Source organism: Gorilla gorilla, chromosome 21, assembly GCF_029281585.2.
Source record: "Gorilla gorilla gorilla isolate KB3781 chromosome 21, NHGRI_mGorGor1-v2.1_pri, whole genome shotgun sequence".
Classification (NCBI taxonomy): domain Eukaryota; kingdom Metazoa; phylum Chordata; class Mammalia; order Primates; family Hominidae; genus Gorilla; species Gorilla gorilla.
This window is the reverse complement of record NC_073245.2, coordinates 14137034-14155743: the sequence shown is the minus strand read 5'-3', so window position 1 is coordinate 14155743 and position 18710 is coordinate 14137034. Positions and strand designations below refer to the sequence as shown.

The following is an 18710-nucleotide window of genomic DNA, read 5'->3' as shown; positions in this document are numbered from 1 at the left end:
GAGGGCATTACCCTCCTTACAGTTAGTGTATCCAGCATGGTGCCTGCCACGTGCCAGCAGCCGGTATTTTTATGTTGGCTAACTGTATGATTTCTTTGTGCCTCTCCCTACCCAGTCCTGCTATTGCTCAAGAAGCTTCTCATACCCTCTCCCACATCTGCACCCGGGGTCCATACCAGCCCCACACCTCCTCGCCTTCCATCCTCCCTGTTAAAAGCCTGCCCTGAACAAGCCCTACTCCGCTGACATACCCAGGCACTGCTCTGGGGCCCTCACTCATATTTACTCAGTTAACCCTCAGGCCAGGAGGTAGACATCACTTCTTACTCTCATTTGACAGATGAGGAACTGAGGCACAAAGAGGTTCCACTGTTAATACGGGGCGGAGCCTGGATGCAGATGCGGAGCCAGACTGTCTCACACCCGCCCCGCTTAACCATCCTGCCAAGTGCCCTTTCCCACCCTCTGGCACTTAAACCCTCCCTCTTAAAAAGGCCAGAACAAGAACAAGGCCCCTTATTTAGGGTAGCTGTAGAAAGGTTTATTCCCGCATCTGATACAGGGAAAAGTAACAGTGGGAAAGTTGGTGTATGTAGACCAGCGTGTCTTGGGCAGGGTCCGAGGGCTGTAGCCACAGCCTCCTGCTCCTGAGCCCATCGTACCCAGCCTCAGCCCAGCACAGGCTTCCGACCCTTCCTGGGCTCTCTTCACGCCATCGCACTGGACAGAGTTGTCTGAAACCCTGCCCTGGCCAGTGGCGTGAGAAAAAGGAGGTGCGGCAGATCAATGCGGGCAGTCCCAGGAGGCAACCCGCAGCGGCACTGCGCCGTCCGGTCCGCAGTCCGCAGATCCCAGGCGCTTGCTGCTCTCTGGCGGCCAAAGCCGGGATCCCGAAGACCCGGGACTCACGCCTTCAACGCACCGCGCGCCCAAGGGCACCAGCGAGTGACCGAGAGACTCGGGGGAGAGGGCGGGAGGAAGAGGGACGCCGCTGAGGGCCAAGGGGGAGGGGGTCCGGGAGAGGAGCGGGAAGGAACGCAAAGGGCACCGCGAGGGGAGAGCGCGGGCTTGGGCACCTGCGGAGAGGCGTGGGTGGCTGCTGCGGGACCCGAGCGCGCGCCAGCGCCGCAGCCCCCCGGACCCCGACACAATCGCTTGTCCTGAGCGAAGGGTCCCTTCTCCCCTGGAGTGTGGCGCCCCTCTCTCGGCCCGGGTCGCCCCCTCCTCCTTCCTGGCGCTGCCCCTCCTCGGTCCCGCCCCCCGCGCCGAGTTGGGAGCGCCGCAGTGGCCGCTGCCTGCACCGCCCGGCCCCGGAGCCGCCGCTTTGCCCGCTTGCCGGGCACGCTCAGAGCGCCGAGCGCGTAGCGGGCCCCGGCTCTTCGGTGCTACTCCACGGCCGGCCTCGGGGAGCCCGGCCGCCGCCCGGGCCAGGCAGCTCCGCTCTCGGACAGCCGCGCTCCGCGTCACAGGAACTTGGGCAGGACCCCGACAGGACCCGTGCGCGGAGCTGCATCTGGAGCCCCGCGGCTATGCCCTGTGCTCCCCTCCCTGCCGGCCGCTCGTTCTGTGCCCCGGCCCGGCCACCGACGGCCGCGCGTTGAGATGACTTTCCGCGATCTCCTGAGCGTCAGTTTCGAGGGACCCCGCCCGGACAGCAGCGCAGGGGGCTCCAGCGCGGGCGGCGGCGGGGGCAGCGCGGGCGGCGCGGCCCCCTCGGAGGGCCCGGCGGTGGGCGGCGTGCCGGGGGGCGCGGGCGGCGGCGGCGGCGGCGTGGTGGGCGCAGGCAGCGGCGAGGACAACCGGAGCTCCGCGGGGGAGCCGGGGAGCGCGGGCGCGGGCGGCGACGTGAATGGCACGGCGGCCGTCGGGGGACTGGTGGTGAGCGCGCAGGGCGTGGGCGTGGGCGTCTTCCTGGCAGCCTTCATCCTTATGGCCGTGGCAGGTAACCTGCTTGTCATCCTCTCAGTGGCCTGCAACCGCCACCTGCAGACCGTCACCAACTATTTCATCGTGAACCTGGCCGTGGCCGACCTGCTGCTGAGCGCCACCGTACTGCCCTTCTCGGCCACCATGGAGGTTCTGGGCTTCTGGGCCTTTGGCCGCGCCTTCTGCGACGTATGGGCCGCCGTGGACGTGCTGTGCTGCACGGCCTCCATCCTCAGCCTCTGCACCATCTCCGTGGACCGGTACGTGGGCGTGCGCCACTCACTCAAGTACCCAGCCATCATGACCGAGCGCAAGGCGGCCGCTATCCTGGCGCTGCTCTGGGTCGTAGCCCTGGTGGTGTCCGTAGGGCCCCTGCTGGGCTGGAAGGAGCCCGTGCCCCCTGACGAGCGCTTCTGCGGTATCACCGAGGAGGCGGGCTACGCTGTCTTCTCCTCCGTGTGCTCCTTCTACCTGCCCATGGCGGTCATCGTGGTCATGTACTGCCGCGTGTACGTGGTCGCGCGCAGCACCACGCGCAGCCTCGAGGCGGGCGTCAAGCGCGAGCGAGGCAAGGCCTCCGAGGTGGTGCTGCGCATCCACTGTCGCGGCGCGGCCACGGGCGCCGACGGGGCGCACGGCATGCGCAGCGCCAAGGGCCACACCTTCCGCAGCTCGCTCTCCGTGCGCCTGCTCAAGTTCTCCCGTGAGAAGAAAGCGGCCAAGACTCTGGCCATCGTCGTGGGTGTCTTCGTGCTCTGCTGGTTCCCTTTCTTCTTTGTCCTGCCGCTCGGTGAGTGACCCCTCTCCCACCGGCCCCTCCTGTTCTCCCTGAGCCTATGGCGGTGCCCTCCTGGCACCCAGACTTGGGCGACCCCCACCTGAACCTAGAAGGTTGACTTAGCAAGTCCTGAGTCTCCTAAGAGGCAGGTGTGCATGCACCATTTTGTGGAGTGCCAAGGAACGGTTCTTCATCCTCGCCAGGTTCGTTTCACAGGCTTCTAACTTTTCTGTCCTTCCCTTCTTCTTTTCCAAGCCTTGGGCTTATGCTGCTGGCCCCTCTAAAAATAAAACGTCTGTGAAAATCTGGGCGGGCATCTGCCCATATGTGGTCGGCAGTGTATGTGTCCCCCTACAGATCCCCCTCCCGGGAGGTGGGTGCACAGAGTGGGTGGGCCTACATGTGTTCATTCATGGGCAGCAAGCCCTGGCCAGTCAGCAGGTACATCAGCAGATGCCAGAAGCCACCCGCTTTTCCCCAGCACTCATTCAGTTTGGAAGCTGGCCCCATTTGGGACCCTCCCCAGCTGTGTTTCTGAGTGCCCTGAGTTTTCATTTCTGAGATCCCCTCTTGGAAAGGAAGGAGGCTGTGTGGCGATGAGAAGCACAGGGATAGGGATAAATTATCAAATGGAAAGTTCATATTGTTAATCGTTATTTCTTGAGCTTACTGAGTCCTTGAGCTCTTCCGGGGAACTTTCCTGCTTCTTTCACAAGCTGCCCTGCAGTCCTGGGAGGTAGGCAGCTGTCTTCAGAGGCCGCCTCCTACTCCTTGAGGCCTCTCTTGGAAGCCCTGGGTCTGGGACTGGAGGCTGGACCAGTGCAAGGAGTAGTGGGGGAACAGCATCTCTGGGGATGAATTTGCCCGGAGTCAGATCCACCCGTGGCTGCAACCTCCACAGGCCCAAGCCGGGCCTTCTCTGCCTTTCCCAGGCCTGGACCCTTCCACACTGCCAGGCTGAGTCAGGAAAGAGACAATGGCCTCCTTCCTGTGCCCCCGAAAGCCCTTTCCACACTGCAGCCACAGTGAACTTTATATATTATAAATTAGATGTGTCACTCTCCTATTAAAAGCCCTCAATGCTTTCCCACTGTCCTGAGAACAAAATCCAAACTCTCTATCATCACCTATGAGAGGGTGACCTTCAAATATATTATTGTCCAAACCAAAATAGGACACTATGAATATTTACACTGGACCACAGGCTGGAACTGGGGCCATGCAGACATGTGGTCCCCCTTCCTACAGTGGAGATCTCAAATGAGAGCCGTCTCCCTCTCTGCCCTCCCCTTCTCTGCCGTCATGGTCTTGCCACTTCCCTCTGCTCTGGGCTTCTCCCCTCTGACCCTTTCTGGTTTCTTGCTGGAGCCCATGCCTGTCCTCAGGCCTTTGCACTTGCTGTTCTCTCTGACTTCACTGTCCTTCCCAATCCCTCCTGGCCAACTCTATCCTTTAGGTCTTGGCTTAAATGTTCCCTCTTCAGAGGGACCTTCTTGGACCCGTGACCCTCAGTCGTGTCCTTGTTTTCTCCCTTGAAGCACAAGGTTCGCCTCCTTCACTGGATCATTGGTTGTAATTACATCTGTGTGCTGCTTGGTTTGTTTCTGGGACTGGCCCAGAAGCTGTGTGAGGGCAGGGCTGTGTCACCTGGGTCATCACTGAGTCCACGGCTCTCAGCATGGGCCTGGTATGTGGGGAGCAAAAGAGAGCACTGCAGTGAGGACCACAGGCTCTGGCGCCAATCCCAGCTCTGCCTCTCTCCCGCTAGCTGTGTAACCATGGGCAAATCCCTTAACCCCTCTCTGCTGGCTTTTTTATCTATAAAATAGAGATGGGGTGATGGTAATCATGCCTATCTATAAGGCCATCGTGGAACTGTAGCTTTTGTAGTGGATACTCAATATAGGGTAAGGAATGAATAAGTAACCCTTGAAAATCATCCGGCCAAAGGTTGTTGCAGGGATGGGGCAAGCAGCGGACCCTAAGCAACACACTAGGAGAAGGAGGCAAGTAAGCAGGGAAGAGAAAGTTGGTGCCCGCCCCTTTAGACACCCAAGCCCATCCCCTTGCCCAGCTGTGCTGGGCTCCTGGGTACCCTCATTCAACCCCTGCCCCTTGGTTCACACTGGGCCCCTGTAGGGAACGCCCAACCTGTGTAGAATGCCAGCTCCCTGTTTTTTTTTCCCTTTTAACTTCCTTTAAAATTTTAGTTTAATGCACAAATAAGGAGAAAACAATAAAACAAGCACCCACATGCCTGTAATCACCTATACTGAACAGATGTTAACATTTCGCCATATTTGCCTCAGACCCTTCCCCTCTCTTTTCGAATAAATAGAACAAGCCATAACTAGATCCCCTCCTCCTGTCCCTTCCTCTTTCTCTCCCTGCCTCGGCAAAGATAAATCTGGAGTTTATCACTCTTATACAGATGTTCATACTCTTACTACAAACATCTGTATCCATAATAATATATTGTTTTGTTTGTCTTTGAGATTTATATGAATGGCACCTTGCCATGCATAGCACCGTTCTTCAATTTGCCATTTCACCCAACATTATGTGGCTGAGATTTATCCACGCTGGGCCATTTTCACAGCAGTACATTTGAGAGTATTCCACAGTGCGTTGATCCTGCTGAATGTTAGGTTTTTCTAACTCTTCCTTGTTCCAATCAACACTGCAAAAGGCCACTGCTTTCTTTGAGGTCCACATCACATGACTCCCTCTTCCAGGAAGTCATCCCTTAATTTCCATGACCTTTGCTCCTTGCTGGCACGCACAGCTCTTTCTCAATCCTTACATTTCTGCTGCGCCTCACATGTGGTGTAGGGAATTGGCGGGTGGAGGAGGCCCTAAATCCTCCTTCCTAATGGTCTGTGCTGCACCAGGCTTCTCAGGGCACCTTTCCGAGTGCCTCAGAGCAGAGCCCAGGGACACTGGTGGAGCTGAATTGAGTTGAATCTGGCAATGATGAGCAAACAGGACAGAGGCCAAACAAGGAAACAAAATATTCCGATCTGCCCCAGTATGGCTTGGAGGGCAGAAGCAGCAGAGAGGGAGGGCAGAGCCCATTTGGAGCAGGAGGGGTCTGGAGGCTGTGCAGGAAGGAGAGGGGGCCAGGAGGTCCTGACACCCCCAGCATGAGGCCCAGGCCTGGGAGGAGGGAGATACCTTTGAAGGAACAGGGAACACTGAGCAGCAATTTTTGGGGGGAATGTGGACCCCCAGGGGCTGGTATATGTTGGTGTGGAGGTACCAGGTGTGTGGTAGGGGATAGAGAACATTGGAAACTTGGATGCAGGGATGAAAGATGGGGATGGTTGCAGGAGCATGGAGTGCAGTCTCCCAGAAAGAGGAGGAGAGAGAAAAGAGGATCTCAGGACAGAGCTTTGGGGAGCATTGACGTTGAAAGACCCAAAGGAGGCAGAAAAAGAGGCAGCCAGGAGGAGCAGGATGGCTGTTGAGGTGGCACCTGCCTCCTCCCAGGTCCTGGTCACCACACCAGCCGTGACGAGCACCAGAGACGGAGAGATTGAGAAACAATGTATATGCCAGCAAGGAATGGGCCCACATAGGCCCTGGAAGTAAAGGCACCCAATAGGGCCACAGCAGACCTGGGGTGCCCTCACTCACACTTCCGCACACAAAGCCAGGTGGTAGCAGCAGCCACAGCGGCCTGGAGGACATCAAGGGTCTCAGGGAAGGGCCCGGAGTTCCAGAGGAACATTGGCACTGTGAGCCATGGGCTGTCACCTGTAAACCTGGAATGCTGTGGTCAGGCCAGAGAGGCAGCACCACAGGAGGGCCGTCCTGAACTGTGGGGGCATCTAAGGACCCAAGTCACTGGCTGGGAGACACTGGGACACAGATGTGGGCACCTAAAATCCAGAGAATCCCAGAGAGTAGCTGGGGATCATCCCCTACACTTCCAGCTGCCCCACTTTCCCTGTGAGGAACAACTGCAGAGCATGTCCCCAAGGCAGGCAGAGGGTCAACGAGCTCATTAGACCTCAGGTGCCCCGATGCTGCGATTTCAGGGAGCAAGGCTGGGGAGGGCAGCACCAGCTCCTCTGGGACCCCCAGGAAGCTGCTGGTGCCAGAGGTACGGAGGTGCGTGTAGAACGCCCCTCACCGAGAGAGAGGGCAGGGCACCCTCCTGCCCACGTTCCGTGGTGATGCCCAGTTGAGCTGCCTGCTCCGTGCATAGTGACCCAGGACAGTCCTGTTCCTTGCCTGTGACCAGTGGGATAGCTAGTAGTGCTCCCCTTTCAGTCAGAGATGCTCCACTTTGGAGATAGAACGTAGTGACACCAATCCCTGGGGCCTGTGAAGGAGGTGCTCTTGGCAGCCCCGCCCATGCCAGGTACAATCCCCTACCCTCACCGCAGCAAGCTGGTGCGGGCTGGGTGCCACGGAAAATCACAGGGAATTGTCTAAATCTGCCCTCCTCATCGGGATCCTTCAGCCGGATGCCCGAGGAGCCCAGATTTGTAGAGTGAGTGTGGGAGGGGCCGCAGTGAGAGCCTGCTGCCTGCGGACTTCCAGAGAGGACCCAGAGAGAGGGGGCGTGGCTGGGGCGGGGCTGCGTCGTTGGGACAGGTGGGTAGGTTGGAAAAGTCCCTGATAAAAGCCTCTGAAGCCTCTGCGCTGAGACGCTTCGTGCAAGAATCCCCTGACCCTAGAGGTCTAGGCCAATTGTGTAGAATGCAGATCATCCTCCCTGCGGGTGTGAGGGGTACCGGAGGGGCTGGGGAAACCCTGCCCCAGGCAAGCACCCAACTGCAGAAAAGCTTCCTCCTCTCCCGGGAGCCTCCAGAGGCCCGTGTCCCTCCTGCGTGTTTTCATGGCGGCAGCATCTCACTGCGTTTGGGTTTGGGCTGCCTGGCAAGTGTCCCCCAGCCACGCCCAGAGGTGGACTGTCTGCCGAGACCTACATACACACACAAACACACACACACACACAACAGCCCCACCCCTGTCATTCCTAGTGACCACTCACAGCCCCCAGGCTTTCAATCCCAGCTCTCTCTTGTTGGGCAGATCACCGAGCATCACTGACCTCCACCCTCCAAATGCCATCCACTCAAAGCAGCCCAGGGCCCCCCTCAAATGCACCTCAAGGCATACCAGCTGGGCAGAGGCTCTGATATCAGAAGTCCCAGGACAGCCCAGCCAATGTCCCACTCCAGCCATCTGTGAGCCACACCTGAGCCTCTCTCCTATCTTGTGAGTCTGTGCTCTGTGATAGTGCCTGTGTCCCTGGCCACCCCCAGACTTAGATGTCCTATGTGCTTCTGAAACACTCTGCATGTACTTTTATCACGATGCACTGTAATTGTCAATATTCAGATATGTATCATGAAGTGTGAGGGCAAAGGGAACGACACACACGTAGGCGCAGGAGTAGCAGTATTGCTGGGTTGCTCTGTGGTTTGGGAGACATAAAATGTGTAGCCTATGAGAAGAGGGGTCAAGAGATGAGGCCAGATGCCATCTGCAGGAGAATGGATAAATAAACCATGTATCCATAGACTGGACCACAGTACAAGGAAAAATAGCAAACTACTGATGCACACATGGATGAATTTCATGGATGTTACACTGGGCAAAATAAGCCAGGTCTGAAACTAAAAGTGTACACACCTTTTGATTCTGTGTAGATGAAGTTCAAAAACAGGGGAAACTTATCAATGGTGATAAAATCCAGGATAGTGGTTACCCATCTGTGTGTGTGCAGTGAGTGTACTAACTGGAAGAGAATGCTAGAAAACTTTCTGAAGGGCTGGGACAGTTCCATACCTTGACCTGGGTAGTGATGACATTGGTGCATGCATATGCAGAGCCATCAGGCTGTGTGCTTCAGAAACACACGCTTTCTAAATTTGACTGTCTACATGTTATGCCTTTGTTACAGTGAGAGAGAAGGCAGGAGGAGGCAGGAGGGAGGCTGTAAGCCCTGCTTAGTAATTGGTGTCCAGGCTGGAAGGCATACTTTGGTGGCCCCGTGTGGAGAGTGGATTATGCATATGTCTGAGAGTCGGCCAGGTGCTAAAGGACTCATCTCCACAGGCTGCCTGAGGTTGTGCAGGGGTCTGTGGATGAAGGGGAGAGGCAAGGGATGCTTTGTGGTAGGTCTTCAGTCATGGCATCATTGTCTCCCGGCCCAAAAGCCTGAAGAAAGGGCTGGCATTACATCTCCTACCTGTGCTTTGTGGCACCTGGAACATAATAGGTGCTCAGTAAATGTGTGCAGAAGAAGGAAACGGTAGAACCCATGTTCTATTCCCATCCTGCCACACCAAGGCTCTGGGTGGCAAAGCACAGCCCTCCATTTATTTATTATTTTAATTTTCTTTTATTGTGGCAAGAGCATATAGCATGAGCTCTACCCTCTTAACACACTTTTAAGTGTAAATATCATATCATTAACTACATATCATTAACTATGGATACATATCATGTGATACCGTTGCACATCAGACCCCTAGAACTCATCTATCTTGCCAAACTGAAACTTTATGCCCATTGATTAACAATTCCCAATTTCGTAGCGCCCTTTCTCCCTGGAAACCACCATCCCACTCTTTGAGTCTACGCATTTGAGTATTTTAGAGACCCCCATGTAAGTGGAATCATGCAGTATTTCTCCTTCTGTGACTGGCTTATTTCGCTTAGCATAACAGCCCTCTATTTAAAGTCAACTCTCCTTACCTGTTGTGGGTTGGGGGTGAGTCCCCATTTTTGTGGCCTAAAAAGAAAATCTTTAACCGAACAGTTAATATTTATTGAGTGATTACTATGAATAAGCAATGAGCTAGGGTTGGGTTTTTTTCATGTTTTTAACATGGAAAGTTTCAAACACATACATTGATAGAGAGAACCCTGTTAGTATAATGAACCCCTGTGTACCTGTGACCCAGCTTCACCCCAAAGCTAACCTAGCTTCTTTCCATCCTCACCCACTTTCCCATCACTGTAGATTATTTTGGATTTTTTTTGTTTGTTTTTTGAGATGGAGTCTCTCTGTCTCCCAGTCTGGAGTGCAGTGGCGCAATCTCAGCTTACTGCAACCTCCACCTCCCGGGTTCAAGTGATTCTCGTGCCTCAACCTCCCAAGTAGCTGGGATTATAGGTGTGCACCACCATGCCCAGCTAATTTTTGTATTTTTAGTAGAGACAGGGTTTCACCATGTTGGTCAGGCTGATATCAAACTCCTGACCTCAGGTGATCCACCCGCCTCGGCCTCCCAAAGTGCTGGGATTACAGGCATGAACCACTGCACCCGGCCACTGTAGATTATTTTGAAGAACATCCAGATACAGTATCCCTTCATCTGTAAATCCTTCAATATATAGTTCTAGAAGATAATAACTGTAAAAAAAAAAAAGCCCACAATCCATTATAACACATAAAATCATTTAATATCATCAAATATCTACTTAGTGTTGAAATGTTGCTGGCTGCCTCATAAATTTTTGGTTGGTTTGTTTGAAGCAGAATCCACAGAAGGAGCACACGTTGCATATGGTCGATTTGCCTATTAGGTTTCTTTACTCGGTAAGCCTCCACTGCTTTTTTTTCTTTCCGTTTATTTAGTGAAGACACCAGATTGTCCCCAGGTGTATCCTGCAGTTTGGAGTTTGCATCTCCACAGTGCCATTTAACGTGTCCCTCTGTTCCCTGTACTTCCTGGGTGCAGATTTGGCCTGGAAAGAATTCTTCTCTTTCGTGGTGTCAAGATTGACCAGAATTCATGTGCTGTCAGCCTGCCCTGTCCATTACAAAGTGACCCATCAGCCTTTCACCTGCTGGTTTTGGCAGCCATTGACCATGGCCTGGACCATTATATCACTGGGGCTTGAAGTGGGGATATTCTAATCCTATCATACCTCCTTCATTTATTCACTAGCATTCTAAAATGATTTCACCACTAGCTGTTTGGTTAAATAGAATCTGTACAGCAAAGGCAGGGAAGATGTTCAATATTCCTCTTTATTTATCAGAGGAAGAGTCAGTTCTCTTTCCAGACGTGACCACTGAGGCTGTTTGAGTACCATGGTAATGTCATTATTTTTAGACATCCTTGCTGTTCCAACACATCACAGACATCATTGTTTTGGCCTTGGCCAGTGGGTACTCCTTCTAGTTGGCTTCTGAGATCTTTGGCAGAACCTGGAGCATCTTGAGCTCTTCTTTGCTTTCTGATCTGATAAGATGCTTCAGGCTCAGCTTGCATTTTTTCTGCCCTAGACCTGGAATTAGCCATTTCCCTAAAGAGCCCTAGTCTCTTTCAATGGAAGATGACTGTCTGAGCTGTTCATTGATACTGAGTTGGTCACTGATTCAATGGACAGATCCAGGAAGTACATTTTATTTTCAGTAGAAGAAAAACACAACACTGATGGGGACTTCTGTCATTGGACATATATTCCTCCTCCCCCTCCCCTGAAGATCTTGTCCTCTGCCCAGCTCCTGCTGATATGTTTGTCCCAAACATCTGACGAACAGTTGATCACCCTGCTCCATTCATTAAAGATCTGGGCATCGGAATCACACTGTTTTTTCCCCACTCCCACCCCTACCCTGGTCATCGGTGTGACTCCACTGTACTGAGGCTGACCCATGATGACACTCTGGCCTTGAGACTACAATGACCTTCCCCTCCTCCCCTCCTCCAAGGCCTATGCCCTGGTCCATGTGCCCATTTTACTCTCCCTCCCCCAGAATCCTCAGTGAAGCTCTTCCTCCTGAGTCCATCTGCTCCTGTCCTCCCTGCTTGGTTCCCATTACACCTGCTCATCAACCCCAGCCTTGACCAAGCCTTCACCTCCCTGCCCTCACCTTGTCTCCCAGTCGATTACACATCCCTTCCTTAGTCAGCTAGCCCCAGAGGATGATCTGTCGCTTCATCCTCTCTTGCCATCTTTAATTCCCTCACTTCCTCCTATTTCTGTGAGCCCCAGATCCTGAATTAGACCATTCCTCCCTATGATGTCCTGGTAAATGTTACACAATTGGCTCTGGGATGGAGGCTGATTTATAGCATCTGCCTATTTTCATGGTGTAAATATTCCAAAGAGAGCTCACAGCATTTCTGAAATTGTAGCAAGCTAGTGCAAACCAGGGTCTAGCTGAGCACTTGCTGTAGAAAAGTCACACTTTCCATAGTCAGGTTGCTGCCTCGAGGCAGCCCTCAGGGTCTCCCCATAAGTCCTGCAGATCCTCTGTGAGCTCTGACTCTCTCTCAACCCTTTTTCCTTTCTAAGGAGCCTTACTCTTTCAGTTACTCCTCAACCCTCTTTGTCTCCTACCTCTCTTCTGTCCACACATATAGCACATCGACATGTCCAGAGCTTTCTTAAAGATTCTCCCTCAATCCCGTGGACCCTTTTGTCCTCAGCCTTCCCCCACTTAGCACTGTAGTCTTTTCCTCCCTTTCACCTACTTGTAAGCATATTCTTTGCTACTTACCCTCTTAACTCTTTTTTTTAAAGATTAGTAGCTGCTTTATTTTATTTGTTTTTTATTTTTTGAGACAGGGTCTTGCTCTGTCACCCAGGTTGGAGTGCAGTGGCATGATCTCCGCTCACTGCAACCTCCGCCTCCCACGTTCAAGTGATTCTCCTACCTCAGCCTCCCAAGTAGCTGAGACTACAGGCACCCACCACCATGCCGGGCTAATTTTTTTTATTTTTAGTAGAGACGGGGTTTCACCATGTTGGCCAGGCTGGTCTCAAACTCCTGACCTCAAGTGATCCGCCTGCCTCGGCCTCCCAAAGTGCTGGGATTACAGGTTTGAGCCACTGCACCCAGCCAACCTTCTTAACTCTTAAAAGAATATCCTCTCAGGCTGGGCACGGTGGCTTAGGTCAGGATTTCGAGACCAGCCTGGCCAACATGGTGAAACCCCGTCTCTACTAAATAAATAAATAAATAAATAAATAAATAAATAAATAAATACAAAAATTAGCCAGGAATGGTGGCATGTGCCTGTAGTCCCAGCTATTTGGGAGGCTGAGGCAGGAGAATCGCTTGAACCTGGGAGGCAGAGGTTGCAGTGCAGTGAGCCGAGATGGAGCCATTGCACTCCAACCTGGGTGACACAGCAAGACTCCATCTCAAAAAAAAAAAAAAAAAAAAATCCTGACATTAGTCTTGATTAGGACACCTTTTCCCACCTGCCACATGCATCAGCCCTACTCAGGGTAGCTCCTGCCATTCTCACACCTGCCCCAGGGCTAAGGGCACACACTTCCCTGGATCTGCCTTGGCACTGTCACCGGAGGCTGCCAGATCTTCACATTCAGAGGGCTCTTTTTTCTTTCTTTTTTTTTTTTTTTCAAGAGACGGAGTCTCTCAGAGCAGAATAATGGAGTGAAAATTTTGTTTTAATTGTTTTTAAAGAAAGAGACAGGGTCTTACTCTGTTGCCCAGGCTGGGGTGCAGTCGTGTGATCACAGCTCACTGCAGCCTCCAACTCCTGGGCTCAAGCAATTCCCCACATGTCAGCCTCCCCAGTAGCTGAGACCACATCTGGCTAGGGGTCTCTTTTAAGTCCTTTCATTCACTCCTATATGTCAGTTTGTCCCTCTCTCCTTTCTTCTTATGACCCTTAATATCTCTCTCCCATCTCTCTCCTGGTCCTCTGGCTGCTCCTTCTCAGCCTTCCTCGGAGACCCCTCTCCCCTTCAGATCCACATTTCCAGACAAGCCCTCTTCAGCTCCAGCCCCAAGTCCAGCTGCTAAGGTCCCAGCAGCCCCTCAGACGGCCTGTATTCATTTCCTGTTCCTGCTATAACAAATTACCATAAACTGAGTGACTTCAAAGAATATATTACCTCCCAGTTCTGAAGGCCAGAAGTCCTAACATCCAAGCCTCAGCAAGCTGCATTTCCTCTGGAGGCTCAGGGAGAATTCTCTCCCCGGCCCCTTCCACCTTCTAGAGGCCACTGGATGCCTTGGCTCATGGCCCTGCCTCCATCTATCCGCAGAATGGTCCGACTGCTGCTTCTGTTGCCACGTCTCCCTCTCTGGCTCTGAGCCTCCTGCCTCCCTCCTTCCTGTCTGAGGAGTCTTGTCATTAATTTATGCCCACCTGGATTCTCCAGAGCAATCTGCCCATCTCAGGACCCCTGTGCAGGTGACATTCACAGGTCTGGACATCTTGGGGGCATTATTCCATCTACCACACTTCCATGCCCCAGCCACAGGGGCTCGGTCCTCTCCTAGGCCCACCTTTCTGCTTCTCCCAGGCCCACCTTTCTGCTTCTCCCCTCGAGCCTGCCACTTCCCCCAAATTCTTCATCTTGGCAAGTGGCATCTCTGTCTGTCCTCTGGAGTCCAAGCCAGGAACCTGAGCATCAGTCTCAGTTCCTCCTCACACCCCACTCAGACACTCCAACCTCCCAAACCTCCCTCAGTCTGTTCTGTTTTCCCATTCCCACTCTCCCACCTTAATTAACTAATTAATCACAAACCCATATATCCTGTGTGCCAGGTGCTGTTCAAATCATTGTATCCGCCTAACAGTCCTGTGAGGTAGATGCTATTAGCAGCCCCATTTACAGAGGAGAAAACTGAGGCACCAGAGAGGTTGAGTAATATGACCAAAGTCCCCCCAGTTTATAAGTGTCAGAGCCGACATTGGAACCCAACTACTTTGGTCCCAGAGTCCATGTTATTTCTTGCCTGGGTCAGAGGTCGGGCTGGGGCCAGGGTTAAGGGCCATAGTTGGAAGCCATGTTTTCAGCTTTCCATCCCACCGAAGCCCTCAGCCCCTACACACATCCCCCAGGCTCACTTCCATGTCTTGGATACTGGCCAAGAGGGGATCTTGAGGACTGCCATGGGACATGGCCCCTTCCTGCATGGCTCGATCCTCTCCCAGACCCTGGCAGACCCCCAGAGTCCCTGAGGAAGTCTCTGAGTCCCTAAGCCCATCTCTGCCCCCACCTGAGCCCAGGCCTGCCGTGCACCCCCCAGCCCCGCCATGCACCCTGAGCACACTGGAGGGTAGGACTTCCCTCACTTTGCAAGTGGCCACCTAGGAGAACAGGGTCTTGAGTCTCTGAAAGCCAGTGTGGAGCCCAGTGGGCAAAGCCCAGGCGGCTCAATGCTGGGACTCCCGGACAGCACGGCCACTGCCTGGGAACCTTCTCTCCCCTGGTATTAGTGCTGCTCTGCTCACACCCAGGAGCCGTTTGTCAGTGTGGCCCCAGAGCCGAGAGGCTCATGCTTGGATCAGGGGCCAGCCTGGCCATGGGGCAGAACTGCAACCTTGGTCACTAAGAGCTTGGGGTGTGGCCATTCCAAGACCACAAATCAGGAAATAAGTGAGTTAAGAAGTGACAACAAAGAGGAGAAAGAAGGGGGAGGAAGAGGGAATGTGGGAAGAGAGAAGGGAGAAGAGGAGGGAAAAAAGAGTCAAAGAGAAATGGGTGGGGCCTGGTGGAGGCCTAGAGGAGGCAAGAGGATGCAGGACAGGCCTATGGCTCATCTCCCTAAACCTGGGCTCCACCAGGCAGCCTCCGTTGCTCTAGGAGCTGCCCTCTCTTCACCTGCCCCTCAGCTACAGAAGGGAGTCCGGGGCCAGCCCCAGGTAGTTCAAGGATCCTGAAGCAAACACGAGGGCACAGAAGGACTTCTGACCTACACCTGGTGCATCTCAAGTGAGAGGACCCTGTCAGTTACCTCTCACCACAGAAAATTGGTGATGCAAGGAATGTGAGAGACTTGGCTTGATATAGCAGGCCCATGGTGCCCTCGACTCACCCCTTCGAGTCTTCACAATCCATCTGAGATCTGGATCATATCCAGGTCACCTCTTCCTGACAGGCTTCCATGATTGTGTCCCCTTCAAAATGGCCTTATCTCTTACCACTCTCCTCCTCCCCTTCTCCACTTTGGCGGTCCTAACTTCCCGGGTGTCTCTCCAACTTGTCAGGTACCCTGCTGCCTCAGGGCCTTTGCACATGCTCTTCCCTCTGCCTGGAATTTTCTTTCCTCAAATACATGCATGGCTCACTCCCTCACAGGGTCTTCAGGTCTTGGCTCAAGTGTACTGTATTAGAGAGGCTTGCTGACCCTTTATAATGTAGCGAAGAGGCCTGTGAGGGGCAGAGGTCCCAGCCTCTCCTGGGGAAGGCTGCTACTGAGCTCCAAGGTTAGGGCCATTGCGTGAGCAGCTGAGCAAACTGGGGGAGAGGAAGAGAGTCTGGGGCTGGGAATTCCTTCTCTCCTAGCCCTGCTGGCAGGGTGGGAGGAGACTGAATATCTAGAAGGATGGGGTATTTTTACTCCTGTGTATCTCTGTGGACAGGGGAATGGCTTACTATGGATAGAAAAGTCCCAGTGGAGGACAGGGTAGGAAGATGGGGGAGGCTGGGGTGCAGCCTGATATTTCATGGTCGTCTACAAGTTATGAGCAAGGCTGGCTGTGAATTCTGATAATCTGCCAAGAACAAGTTCCTTCTGGTGATGCCAAAAGAGTGCTATTAATCACACAGTCCGCCCCTTGACTTCAGCGCCGTCTGTCCTCAGCAAGGCTTGGCCAGTCAGTTGCTCGGCTCCAGCCATGTCCCTCCCTGCCTTAGCAGCGTCTCAGCAGCTCCTGCAGGCCTGGCCATTCCTGTTCCTTAGGAAAATGGACTGGCTTATGATAATCTGGGCTGTAAACAAACCCCCTGCTTCAGTTTCCCCAACAATATATGGGCCAGGCTGGCCCAGCCAACACGCCAGAGAGTGGCTTTTCTTGCTGACACAGGAGAGGCCTCACCTCTTCTGACCAGAGGATGCCCAGTCCCCCAAACGTTAGGTTAGACTCCTGACATGGGCACCCCAATACAGGGAATGGGGAAGGCAGGCTGGAGCAGCCCAGCCAGCTGGATGGCGACTCAGCACATGGGAGAACAAGAACAAGAAACAGAGAGGAGCGGGCAGGAGTTCTGTTTTTGGCCATCTCCTCCCTGCGTCCTTACTGGGTCTCCTCAGAGGTGGGTTCATGCAGCCACACTCACCCCCCCCCACCCCACTGCAAGCCTCCTGTTAAATGGGGAGCAATGAACACAAACATGCACACTCAGGCCCCACCTTTCCCAGCAGGGGGCAGAAGAGTGATGATGGCCACTAAGGGCTAATCCCTGGTCCCAAGGTTTTGGGGACCACGAAAAGCACTTGAAGACGTGACAATGCACTGACAAAGAATGTCCTGGGTCGGGTTCCCTAGAAGCAGCGTTTGAGATAGGGGTTCTTCTTGAAGGATTTTTTTTTCTAACAGATCTCATGGTGCTAGGTGATCTGTTCTCTTGTTGAGACAGGGTCTCAAAAAAAAGGCAGGTACATGCAGCCACCATGCATGTACCCACCTCTGTTGCCCAGACTGGAGTGCAGTGATGCAATCATAGCTCATTGCAGCCTCAACCTCACACGTTCAAGTGATCCTCCCACCTCAGTCTCCCAAGTAGCTGGGGCTACAGGTGTGCACCACCACACCTAGCTAATTTTTATATTTTTTATAGAGATGGAGTTTTACCATGTTACCCAGGCTAGTCTGGAACTCCTGGGCTGAAGAGATTCACCTACTTCGGCTTCCCAAAGTGCTGGGATTTATATGCATGAGCCACCACACCCAGCCTGGATGATTTTTTAAAAAATAAATATTTTATTTTATTTTTTAGAGTCAGGGTTTCCCTAAATTGCCCAGGCTAGGTTTGAACTCCTGGGCTTAAGCAGTCCTCTCGCCTCAGCCTCCCAAGTAGCTAGGACGGCAGACATGCATCACTGTGCCCAGTTAGGAATTTTTTGAAAAAGGAATTTCAGGAGACACCTGTGAGGGAGGGCGGGAAGCCAGAGGGGAAGAGCTAAAGCCAGGGTGTGGTTGAGGCAAAGCTTGGCCTTAGCCTGAACCCACAGGGATCCCTGGGGCAAGAAAGGCAGAACTGGACTGTGCTGAGGCAAGGGGGCTAGCCTTCTCTATCACCACATCAGTCTGTCATTGGCTGCAGGCTGTCCCCTTGGGAAGCAGGTGTCATGGACCCAGTTGAAGCAGCTCCCATTGACTGAGGGCAGTTGTCCAGAGAAGGGGCAACAGCTAGCCTCTGACTGCCAACACAGCACCTGGGGACCCCTGGGCAGGGCACCAACATCATCTGACTTCAAGCCTGAAAGGGACTTTGTGAGCAAAGACTTGAAGGAGTTGAAAGAGATGGCCAAGCAGCTCTTTAGGGTTTCTCCCAGGAGTTTGGGGTCATTCTGATACTCTCTCCAGCTAGCAAGCCCCACCCCAGCCCTTCTGAGCAGTCTGGATGGATGGACGTGGAGCTGAACCTGATGTGGCATGCCCGGCAAGGCACCCTTGAGGACATACAGGCCAGCAAATGCCACACGGCCTGGTGTAAGCAGAATGAAGCATGCTCCGAGCACGCACACTCCAGAAGCCGCTATCACCCCTCAAACCCCAGTGGAGCAGGCAATCACAGGAACACCTTTGGAGAAGGTTCTAGGCTGAGTTGAGGCTGAGCTCCAGGGGAAATGCCCCCTGTGGAGAGAGGAGGAGGACTAGCCTCCTCGCCAGACCAGCCTTGTGAAAACCCAGAGGCTGCCGGACGCAGTGGCGCATGCCTGTAATCCCAGCATTTTAGGAAGCCGAGGCGGGTGGATCACCTGAGGTCAGGAGTTTAAGACCAACCTGGCCAACATGGTGAAGCCCCGTCTCTACTAAAAATACAGAAAATTAGCCAGGCGTGGTTGTGGGCGCCTGTAGTCCCAGCTACTTGGGAGGCTGAGGCAGGAGAATTGCTTGAACCTGGGAGGCAGAGGTTGCAGTGAGCCAGGATCACGCCATTGCACTCCAGCCTGGGCAAGAGAGCGATACTCTGTCTCAAAAAAAAGAAAAAAGAAAAAGAAAACCCAGAGGTGGGATGGGCTCACTGCTGGTGGGGCAGCTGCCAGGAAGAACAAAGGGAGTGGCTGTGCCTCCTGAACCCAGTGCCCCTAGAAGCCCAA

General features: G+C 53.6%; 1 protein-coding gene across 1 annotated transcript in view; it reads left to right on the top strand.

Moving 5' to 3' along the window:
• The first annotated feature begins 978 nt into the window (after positions 1–978).
• The window catches only part of ADRA1D (adrenoceptor alpha 1D), a 28858-nt gene continuing 11126 nt past the window's right edge, over positions 979–18710 (top strand). Inside the window, exon 1 of the mRNA XM_031004928.3 lies at positions 979–2716. Coding sequence (XP_030860788.1) covers positions 1603–2716 — 1114 coding nt within the window. The 5' untranslated portion in view covers positions 979–1602. The remainder of the gene's footprint in view (positions 2717–18710) is intronic.